We start from the raw sequence: 12,187 nt of genomic DNA, 5'->3' as shown, positions 1-12,187 counted from the left end.
CCCCCGCCTCACGAGAATGAGAGAAGCTCCGCCCACCTCAAGAGAATGAGAAGCCCCGCCCGCCTCACGAGAATGACAGAAGCTCCACCCGCCTCACGAGAATGAGAGAAGCACCGCCCACCTCAGGAGAATGAGAAGCTCCGCCCACCTCGAGAGAGAAGCCCCGCCCGCCTCACGAGAGAAGCCCCGCCCGCCTCACAAGAATGAGAGAAGCCCCGCCCGCCTCACGAGAATAAGAGAAGCCCCGCCCGCCTCACGAGAATGAGAGAAGCTCCGCCCACCTCACAAGAATGAGAGAAGCCCCGCCCGCCTCATGAGAATGAGAGAAGCCCCGCCTGCCTCACGGGAATGAGAGAAGCTCCGCCCACCTCACGAGTGAGAAGCCCTGCCCGCCTCACGAGAATGAGAGAAGCTCCGCCCGCCTCACGAGAATGAGAAAAGGAAGCACAAGGTGATCCTTGGCACTTCCACGAAATGAAAATTAACACGCCCTCCAGGGTCCTTTATGGGGTCAGCACACAAGCAGCTGACTTTATACCATCTGCACCTGCAGATGCATCTCCCATGTGGCAACGTAATTCAGGTTCACCACCCGCGATGGTGTCTTCGAGAAAAGGGCCACGTTCTGTTTATCCTGAATTGTGATTAAAAATACTAGGAAACGGAGAATATATTTATACTCTGAAATATATCCAAGTATACATGTGCAATACATCTTATAAAAACTTAGCTTTCAAAAAAAGTAATGCAGAAGTTTCTCATATTTAAAGTATCAGCTTTCCAGAAGGATACACTTCCTGGAAATTCTGGAAAGCTGATATTTTAAGTTCAACTTGAATCTGAAAATATGAGAGTTCACCTTTACATGTCTGTATTAGTACAAGGAACGGAGTTTCATGATCCTTCTCTGTAAATCCCCAACACCAAAAGCACTGCTGTCTAATCAAGGGGGATATGTCAAAGTTTAAAGCTCTTAATGAAAAACAGAACGTCACTGAACCATCTTACCTGTCGACGAATTACTTCAAGGTCTCTCTTGGCTTTATTCACTAGGGTTTGAATTTCTACAGGATCCTTTACATTTTTATTTTCTCTGAAGGCATCTCTTATCCTCCTGACAGCATATGTTCTAAATGAATTCAGAGGAAAAAAAAGAAAAGGTGTCAGTGTGTCTGAGACTATGCTTTCAAATGAATTTAAAAGCTTTTCCTTTAGAATTAACTATCTAATCTTCCCCTATGGATAATCCACTTTGATCTTTGCTCGTGGCGCAGGCAGATCCATTGCCATTCTGTAATGACTAAGCAAACAGATTTAGGAAAATAAATCTACTCTCAACAAGTCACATACAAATGGCAAACTGCTACTGAAGAGTTCCTTAGATTATTGGTTCTTTAGCATTATTCACATCTGGCTTCACTCCATTTACATGGATAATTGAACCTTTAGTGTACAGACATAAATCGAGAATTCAGAGGTTAGCTGCAGTGATCCATGACTGAGCTACTGCACTCCAGCCTGGGCGACAATGCAAGACCCTGTCTTTAAAAAAGGAAGAAAAAGATTCAGAAGTTAAATGATGATCACATTTGCATGTACCCAGATCGTGACCTACGCTTTCCAATCCCTGTCCCATCTTCTGGCTCTCACTTCCCTTTCTGTGGTCCACATTAGGATCCCACCACAGTTGAACCTGTGGAATTAGACCAACATGCTTTCTTTTCCTCCATCTTGAAAGTGAACACGCCTACCACCCACCCCCAACCAGACAGATCACTTGCAGTACAGGACAGCAGTTCCACAGCAAGGCTTGCGGATCAGACAGGCTTGGGTTTGTAGTCTTGCTCCAGCTCCTACTGTTTGTGTGAACTTGGGCAAGCTTTTTAACAAAGGGCCATGTCTCCTCATCTGTCAAAAAGGCATAATACTGCTAAGTGCTGCTGGGAGGATTTGGCTTTATAACATGGGTCTGGAATTTGGCCCAAAGCCTGTTATATAGAAAGACTCAATAAATGAAAGCTATTCTTAACACTTGTTACACCTTAATGCAATTAGTATTCCCTCTCCTCATGCCATAACCTTGCCTTAGTCCTGCATCTTTACAGTCACACCAGTGTGTGTACAGAAGGTAGAGTGGTCTGGATAATTAGCCACAACAGACAACTCAGCAGTCCATAGACATAGTCCCACACTCAGATGGCTATGGCCTATCTCTAGCTCCACCCCATCTACTCCAGATTGAAAGGCACAAGACTAAGGAGAAGCAGACTGAATGAGACATGTGAGACAACATTTTCTCTTTTTTTTTTTTTTCTTTTTTAGAGATGGGGTGTCCCTCTGTTGCCCAGGCAGTGTCATGATCATAGCTCACTGCAATCACAAACTCCTGGGCTCAAGTGATCCTCCCGCCTCAGCCTCCACAGTGGCTAGGATTGTAGGCACCCACCACCATGCCTGGCTAATTAAAAAAAATTTGGGGGGAGGGGGATGGGGACTTGCTGTGTTGCCCAGGCTGGTCTTAAACTCCTGGGCTCAAGCTACCCTGCTGCCTTAGCATCTGAAGGAGCTAGAATTACAAGCACACGCCATAGCGCCTGGCTCTCCAGTCTTCTTAATGATCACAGACTGCTCTGCTTTTAACCTTGAGCACTGGTTAAAGAATCCGTGTGATGCCAGTAGTAATATTTAGCAATAGAAGAATGGAAATATAGGCAAAGAAATGAGAGGAAGGGAATATCAATTTCCTTGGGAGCAGCAGGGAGGGGGTGTTGGGAGCTCATACAACTTATTGGGAAACTTTATCATAAAAAGGACAAATTTTGTTTTAGATAAAGTTTTTTAAGGTAAAAAGGCATTTTACATTAAAAAATTCAAATGTCAGGTCTATTTGCATTTAAAAGCAAGAGTAAAGCTAAATCTTATAATATTAGGAATCATAAAGGAGAAGGGAAGAGTTTAGGAACTGGTACTTTCAGAACGTAAGACACTGCTGAGACTTTGATCTTAACCCTCTGTGAACCAGCTGGAGTATTTCAGAGGAGCTGCTGGGTGCTCAGTATCAATCCTAAAGGGCTACAGTGATTGGGCATGGAATCCATGTACTAGCAGCTGCTATATAACTGGGGATCATTCACTTCTAAAGGGATATGGGAGGATTTTACAAATAGAATACACTGGATACAGACTCTCCTCAGGTGCAGCTGCTAATCTAACAAGATTTTAGATAGCAGCTAGGTAAATTAACAGCAATTTCTGGCACACTTTCTTGCATTGCCTAATGGCTATTTATATAACAGTATCACTGTTCTTCTTGACACCCACACAATCCTCTAAAGCAGTTTCTTTTTTGGCATTGATGGCAGCAAAGAGGGGACAAAATAATTTAATATTTGTTCCATAGGCAAAATTGGTTTACAACATGAATTTACCTCCAGGAATCGTCTATTGTTTCACTTTTTCATTTCATATGCTGCATGGGCTTCTTGGACAAACAAATGGGCAACAGTAGTCATCGCTAAACTCATTTTTCTAAAAGCTAGTAACTAGCTTAGAATAGCTAGGAAAAAAGGAGTACTGTTTGGAATGTAAAGACCTAAGGTCTTCCAAAGTTTAAGGAAATGAGAAAATAGGTTAAAACACTCAACAATTTATATCAACTGAGCTCAAGGTCCAGGGTCCGGATATTCTGCTATGTATTCTTGTTTGCTCTCCAAAGTCCTTACCTAAAGAAAAGAAGCTCTAGATCTTGGACTTAAATGTGTCTAAAGCAATCAAGAGTCAAGATTCAAATTTTCGATGCACTTTTGAGATGAATGCTGCAATGGTTCCCTCCTCTCTGTCTTGCTCTTTCTGCCCCACTTACAGCACCAAGTGTTATTCTTTGCCCTGAGGGAAAATATTTCACTGGCTCAGAAACACAAAACTCCTACTGCATGAACAGTTGATTCCTTAGTTGTAAGAATTCTTATTTCAAATGATCACAGCTTTGTGAAAGTCATCACAAATTTGAGTGAATCTTCAAATTTGGTGGAAGGGGGCTAATCACCAATTATTTCAATCCTGGCCCTGCCCTGGTTTTTACCATTTTTTTTCTTTTTTCTTTCTTTCTTTCTTTTTTTTTTTTTTTTTTTGCAGATTCTGGCTATCAGCCTCTTGACCATACCACTGAGCAAGAACATTTCAAAGAAAAATTTGCAGATGTTGCAGTGAAAATGGCAGCTAGCTGCTACACAATGCCATGCATTAGGATGATCCTAATGAGTCAGACGCCGTCTGAAATACAGCATGAAAAACTAACACAGAAAGGGCAACACAACCAAATACAAAGAAGCAGCCCCACATCCACCGAAACGGCGAGGTGATGATGTTCTCACACACACTGTCCTTTCCACTGTCCCGAAGCTTGGCAGTTTCTTGATGCTTCTTTGCGCAGGAGAGTCCCATTGGGCTTTCCTTCTCCACCCCAGCCTCTGCTTCATTCTGTCATTAGATCTCAAGTGCCCACAGGTTCTTTTTACCATTGCAAGGATTATACTCTTTTCTGAGATTCCTCCACTCACTCCAATTTCCCAGCTGCACAGCAACACAGCAGGCAGTAACGAAAGCTCGTTAGTGTTTGAGGTTCTGCTTTACTCTGTCCCCTCCCAGAAACACCAAATGCAGCCATAATCACAGCCTCTGAGCACTTAGAGGCTCATATCAGCTTTAGCATCCAATGTGTGATGTGGAAACCAGCTAACGTAATGCCTTCCATTTCTGTTATCTTCATCAGCATCTCAAGTGCTGGTTTCTCTGTGTACCCATCCTATAAACACATCGTGCCTTTTCTTGGTCCTCTGCAACCTTAACTCAAGTATCCTAGGAACAATAAAAGCTCAGTCCTTTCTACTGGCCTCTGTGGGGCAAACTCATCTACCTCCGATGACTTGGAGGGGCACATCCTCCACCTACTTGCCTTAACTGAAATGTGCAAGGGGAAGCTGCTAAATTCTAGCATGTCCCCATATTCCACAGGGCCCAGAGGAGGGTGCTGGTGTATTCCGGGAGCCTGCCTCTGCTTCCAGATCACTGATTCACCCCATGCATCTTTGAGGACATGCCATCGGACAATACTGTGTTGCACGCCTCCATGACACTGTTATTTGTTAATTTCTGGAGGTCAAGTCTTCATATTCAAGTCTTGATGTCTAAAGAGCACTCATTGCAATACACAGGCCATCAGTTTTAGGTTTCTTTTTTTAGAGACAGGGTTTCACTGTCACCCAGGCTGAAGTGCAACGGCGCTATTATAGCTCTCTGTAGCCTCAAACTCCTGGGCTCAAATGATCGTTTCCGCCTCACCCTCCCAAGTAGCTGGGAATAGAGCAGCATGCCACCACGACCCGCTGATTTTTATTTTGTAGAGACAGGGTGTCACTATGCTGCCCAGGGTGGTCTCAAACTTCTGACTTCCAGTGAACCTCTCACCTTGGCCTCTCAAGGCGTGGGGATTACAGGTGTGAGCCACGGTGTCTGGCGTAGCTGCTCCTTCCTAAGCTACTTTGTGGACTCATCTCATTCTGCTGCCCCTTATACGCCGTATTCTCTAGGGCATATATGTGAACCATTTTTCTTATTTATAAGATCTCTGCCAGTAATTGCATCTGTCAAAGGTTTCACCTGCCATATAGATGCCATTGGCTACCAATATTTCTCTAGTCCAGACCTTCCTTCTGAGGTCAAAATCCATATACCCAATTGCCTTTTGGACTTGTCAACTAAAATATAGACTCTTCCAGTGAACACATTCAAAACTGAAGTGCCCGGCTGGGCGAGGTGGCTCATGCCTGTAATCCCAGCACTTTGGGACGTTAAAGTGGGCGGATCACATGGTCAGGAGTTCGAGAACAGCCTGGCCAACATGGTGAAACCCCATCTCTACTGAAAATACAAAAATTAGCCGGGCGTGGTGGCGCATGTTTGTAATCCCAGCTACTCGAGAGGCTGAGACAGGAGAACTGCTTGAACCCCGAGGCAGAAGTTGCAGTGAGCCGAGACCATGCCATTGCACTCCAGCCTGGGCTATGGGTCAAGACAGTATTTAAAAACAACAACAACAACAAAAAAAACCAAAAACAACTGAAGTGCTCATGATGATCAGTATTTCCTTCCTCAGGTAGGAGAATCTTCATGTAGCCAACTGCCCAAGTCAAATACTTAAGAGACTCATCCTAAATTCTTTCCTTTCCCAGAACTCCCTATATGCAGCCAATCATAAATCTTCCAATGTTAACTTTCCACATCCCTTCTAAATCACCTCTATTTCTCCAACTCCTCAGTCCCAATCTTGGCTCAGGCTCTTCTCTCTCAAAGTAATTTAAGTCTTGGGGTTATGGTGTATGTATGTGTGTGGTGTGTAACAAAATGGATCATGATGCCTATGGAGAGGAAGCTCAAGGATCATTTGAAGGTCACACGGACTCTGCGTATATAACAGAGTGAAGAAGAGCAGAAAGCTTCTTTCTGATAATGTGAGCTCCTGGTACAAAGTACGCCCCATGTAGCAGGAACTCTAATCTTTCTGGCTCACCACTGTATGTGTCTGGCACAGAGAAGATATTCAATACATGTTTAATGAATAAATGAGCTTATCAAAATACCATAGGCAATATCAAAAAGAACTTCAAGAAAAATATCAATAATCAATAATGAAAACAAAACCATGAAAAAAGGGTTTGCAGCAAAAAGATTAAAACAACTACTAGAAGGCAATGATTACAAAATTCACCATTAGAATTTACTCAAGAAATACATACTAAATGCCTACTCTGTAAGCATTATGCCAGGAGCTGGGAATACGGTGGAGAATAACTGGGGTGCTGGTCTCAGGTTCGGAGGGTGACAAGATCTGTAGATAAAGAGATGATATAAGAAACAGAAGCCATTCCAAGTTAACACAAAGGGCCCAAGGGGACTGATTTGAGGTAATGGAGAGGTGCTTCTCTTGAATGTGGCGGTGTGTTCACATGCCCTTAGGTTTGTCAAATCATTGAACTGTACACTTAAAATGGATGCACTTTATTGTATGTAAATTATTCCTCACTAAGTTGACTATTAAAGTAAATTTTAAAAAAAGTATAGAAGTTATATTACATTTGCCCACTTTTAAGAACAGCAAAACAAGAAAACACAAAAGAAAGACTACAATGCTGGAGAATATGTACGTGGCTGACAGAAGCAATAACACTGAATTAAAGAAAACAGAAGACAAACTAGAAATTCAAATACAAAGCATGGAAAAATTAAATATGTTGGTGAGAAACATGTATTAAAAAATTAACCTTCAGAATAGGGCAAAGGTATATAATCTATGAATAATAAGTGTGAACAAACTGAAATGCATAGGTAATTAAATTTATAATGGAAGGAAATGTCCCAGAAGTGATTATAAAAAATTGAGAAGACTCACCACTGAAATTTAACAACCAGAGGACAATGCCAAGATATTTACTTATAAAACCCTGGACTCCAAGGTTAAGAGAAAGAATACTTTAAGGACAAAGAAAGTACTTTAAGCAGTTAATATCGAATGGAATACAGATAAGCACATCCTCAGATACCTATTTTCAAATCTTCAAAGAAAAGGGCTGCTTTCCACAGTCATTTGCATTGCTGTTTTGAGGGTACAATAGGTTAACGAAAGAATATCATCAATTAATGATACACGTACCATGCACCGAGTAGTGTGCTAAGTACCTGATACATATTGATCTCATTTAATCCTCACAAACTACAACTCAGAGAGATTTAAAAAATGTAGGCCAAGATCCTACATGTCTGGTAAGTGGCAGAGCTGGGTTCTGAACCCAGCTGACTCTAGAGCCTGTGATTCTCAACCCTAGGCTATTCCTCCTCCACAGGTCGATAACCCCTATCCAATCTTTGTTAAGTGCTTGGTATAAAGCCGAGTGGTTGTCCATTTGTAGAGGCATTTAAAAAAATTGTCTCTGGCATCACAAAGCTTCAAAATGTCATCTAACCTTTCAACTCTGCTTCAAGTGTTCCTACAAATCGTTCAGCGCCAAACATGTCTTAAGAAAAGACAAATGGATGAGAGCATTTCAAGGCAAAGAACTATTAATAAAAGCACTAGGTGAAATAATTGAGTTTAATTGTTTTAAAAAGGAGGAGGGCAACCAATGGAGGCGTGTGCAGTGGGAGGTGAAATTACCATGAGAAAATCCATTTTGGAGATCAAAGCTTCAGGTTTTTGGGCAGTTGTAAGTAAAACCTATTACACACTTCCCTGTTAAAATTCCCAAATGGTTTTCCATTATCTTGAGATAAGGATCAACTGCATTGGCATGGATGGCCTATAGGCCTCTCTGGATTCCTGCTCATCTCTCCTACTCCATCTAGCAGCTTCCAGCAAGGACCACCAACTCCGGCCATCCTGGAAGACTTGCAGTCTCCCTGGTTTTCTCTCCTGGAGGCCTGCTATTTCTCCACACATGGATTCTTGGCTAACTCCTATTCCTCTTTAAAGATCTAAGCCAGTTAGAAACAAATATGACAAAATATTAATATCCTTAGAATACAAACAGCACATATAAATTGAGTAGAAAGACAGTAAGACCACAGTAAATAAATAAGTGGCATAAAACAATAACTCACAAGAGACTACAGAGTGATGAAACAGACAGATATAGATGTGTGAATGTTCAGCCTCAGTCGCCATCAAACAAATGAAAATTTAAATGAGGCATCATTTTGTGTCCACCAAATTACCTGAAGTTTTTGAAAAGACAAAGGGACAGGTACACCCTGCTGGTGTGAGCACGAACTGGTACTTCCTGTGAAGAAAACAGTATACTAATGGATGGATGCTGATGTTCTTAATATTTTACCCAGTAATCTACTTTTAGGGATCTATCCTACAGAAATCACCTGAAATATGCAGAGATATACAGAATGATGTTCATTTTAGATTTATAAGCATTAAAAATAGAAACTACCTAAGTTTTCAATAATAGAGAATTGGCTACACAAATTATGAAATTATGTAGCTTTAAAAACAGATGTTTCAGCCAGGCACAGTGGCTTCCGCCTATAATCCCAGCACTTTGGGAGGCCGAGGTGGGTGGATCACCTGAGGTCAGGAGTTCGAGAGCAGCCTGACCAACATGGTGAAACCCTCTCTCTACTAAAAATACAAAACTTAACCAGGGATAGTGGTGCATGCCCGTAATCCCAGCTACTCGGGAGGCTGAGGCAGGAGAACCACTTGAACCTCAGAGGCAAAGACTGCAGTGAGCCGAGATTGCGCCACTGCACTCCAGCCTGGGCAACAAGAGTGAAACTGTCTCAAAAAATAGGCCAGGTGCTGTGGCTCACACCTATAATCCCAGCACTTTGGGAGGCTGAGGCAGGAGGATCACCTGAGGTTGGGAGTTTGAGACCAGCGTGACCAACATGGGGAAACCGTGTCTCTACTAAAAATACAAAATTAGCTGGGCGTGGTGGCGGGCACCTGTGGTCCCAGCTACTCGGGAGGCTGAGGCAGGAGAATGGCGTGAACCTGGGAGGCAGAGTTTGCAGTGAGCCGAGAATATGCCACTGCACTCCAGCCTGGCCAACGGAGCAAGACCCCAAATCAAAAAAAAAAAAAAAAAGATGTTTTAAAAAAACGTCAAGTCACAGGTAAAAAAGATGTAAGGTGGAAAATCATTCTCCCTCTCATTCCTGTCCCTTAAACAACCAGTTCTCTCTAGAGGCTATCACAGTTGGCAGTTTCTTTTACAGCTTTCTGGAGACATTAGGTTCATATTAAAATCTGTACGTGTACTTTTTTTTCTTTCACAAATGGTAGCCTTCTAAACATACTGTAGACTTTTAATTTTTAAATGAAAATCTATCTTAGTGATCATTTGATAATAACACAAATAAAGGTGACCAGTTTTAAAGATGGTTATATCCTTTTGTACAGATGAACTAGAATTCATTCAGGTAGCCCTTTATTAACGCATGTTTCAGTTGTCTCCAATTGTGCTACTACAAACAATGCGGTAATCAGCATCCTTGTGTACAAGTAGCATCCTGTGCATGTTTATGTGTGGGATGGATTCTCTAAAGTGGAACTGATAGTTCAAAGATAGATAAATATTTTACTGGGCAAAATATTATAAAAATTGTACATTATAAGGCTATTTTCCTCATAGGAAGTACAAGTTTATGTCCCCAACATCTCTGCCAACACAGTGCATCATCGAACTTTTTGATCTTTGCTAACCAATCTATTGGGTGAAAAGCAGTACTTCATTTTACTTTTAATTGCCTTTTTCTCATTATGTATGATATCCACCACATTGTCCCAAGTCTATTTGTACTTCTGTTTATATCCTTTGCCTTTTCTTAATTCAGTGATTGGTCTTTCGAATGGATTTGTAAGGAGGTCTTTAAGAAGCTAGCCTTTTGTGTAGAGTTACAATATTCATTCTGGTTTGTTGCCATTTGGCTATGTTTATGGTGCTTCTTATTTTTGTGATGTAGAAATGTTCACTTTTTGTGTGGTCAGGTGTACCAAATTTTGTGTTATGGCTTCTGTGTTCATATGTATAAAAGCCTACCCTACTGTGAGATTTAAACAAATATTCATCCATGTGTTCTCGAGAACTTTATTGGCTTAATTTTTCATGTTTAACTGTGGTCTTTCCGGAATTTGTTTTGGTGGAAGTTGTTGAATATGAATCTAACTTCACCATCCATTGTTAACATTTTTCTTTTTTGAGATGGAGTTTTGCTCTTGTTGCCCAGGCTGGAGTGCAATGGCATAATCTCAGCTCACGGCAACCTCCGCTTCCTGGGTTCAAGTGATTCTCCTGCCTCGGCCTCCTGAGTAGCTGGGATTACAGGCATGGGCCACCACGCCCAGCTAATCTATTCTGTATTTTTAGCAGAGACGGGGTTTCTTCATGTTGGTCAGGCTGGTCTCAAACTCCCGACCTCAGGTGATCCGCCCACCTCAGCCTCCCAAAGTGCTGGGATCAGAGGCATGAGCCACTGCGCCTGGCCCATTGTTAAGTTTTTAAAAGTGAAAGATACAATTTGATATTTGGGATGATCTCAATTATGGAAAATATATGTGTAGGAAAAATCAGAAGGAAATATGACAGCATGTTAAGAATAATTACATTTGGTTATTGAAATTTATGCCTCCTAAATTACTACAATAACTGTTACTTCTTAATGATTTTAAAGTACCTATTGATATAATAAAAATCAGTAATATACCACAATAAGGAAACATCAGTAGTAGAGAGGGCTCAAATTGTGTGAGAAGAGAATGGGGAAGGGTATATACAATTAGATCAACACATACAGGCAGGTGAGATATATGATGAGGAATTAAACCCTGGTGAAAAGAAGAGGGGTTGGATTAAGAAGTATTTAGTTGATAAAGACAAAGGCTCTATGAGTATATTTTTAGACAGTTTATTTTGAGGCAACAATGGGACAAGGTGGACATGTCCAATAGGCTTCCAGAAATAAAGTTTTGGAGCTCAGGTGAGAAGGTTCAGACTGGCAATAAACCTGAAAATCAGGGACAAGGAAGTGTGAGGCAACACCATGGGGTAAGAAGAGCTTGTTCTGATGAAAGCCATAGAATGGGAAGAGGCATTAGCCTTGGAAGGAGCCCTGGAGAAATCATACCAATATTTAAGAGCAGGCAGAGAAGGATCTATGAAAGGAGAGAGAGCAAGAAGGGTCAATTTAGAAGCTGGAAAGCCAGGATAATCACAGGAGACAAGGCAGCAAATTTTACAGAGAGTAGATAAGATTGTTAGGATGTCAGTGATTTTTGCAAAAAACCCGACCAGCTTAGGAACACCAGAAATAGGAACGCTTTGATACTGTTGGTAGGAGTGTAAATTAATTCAACCATTGTGGAAGACAGTGTGGCGATTCCTCAAGGATCTAGAACCACAAATACCATTTGACCCAGCAATCCCATTACTGGGTATATACCCAAAGGATTATAAATCATTCTACTATAAATACACATGCACACATTATGTTTACTGCAGCACTATTTACAATAGCAAAGACTTGGAACCAACCCAAATGCCCATCAAAGACTGGATAAAGAAAATGTGGCACATATACACCACAGAATACTATACAGTCATAAAAAAGAATGAGTTCATGTCCT

General features: G+C 41.5%; 1 protein-coding gene across 3 annotated transcripts in view; it reads right to left on the bottom strand.

Moving 5' to 3' along the window:
* LYRM4 (LYR motif containing 4) overlaps window positions 1–12,187 on the bottom strand; it is a 153,978-nt gene that overhangs the window by 108,098 nt on the left and 33,693 nt on the right. For all 3 annotated transcript variants that reach the window (XM_023221133.3, XM_023221135.3, XM_023221134.3), the window contains exon 2: window positions 1,009–1,129. In XM_023221133.3, coding sequence (XP_023076901.1) covers window positions 1,009–1,129 — 121 coding nt within the window. The remainder of the gene's footprint in view (window positions 1–1,008; window positions 1,130–12,187) is intronic.

Source organism: Piliocolobus tephrosceles, chromosome 5 (assembly GCF_002776525.5).
Source record: "Piliocolobus tephrosceles isolate RC106 chromosome 5, ASM277652v3, whole genome shotgun sequence".
Lineage (NCBI taxonomy): Eukaryota > Metazoa > Chordata > Mammalia > Primates > Cercopithecidae > Piliocolobus > Piliocolobus tephrosceles.
Note: the sequence above shows the minus strand (reverse complement) of the source record. Positions and strands in the feature narration are given on the sequence as shown.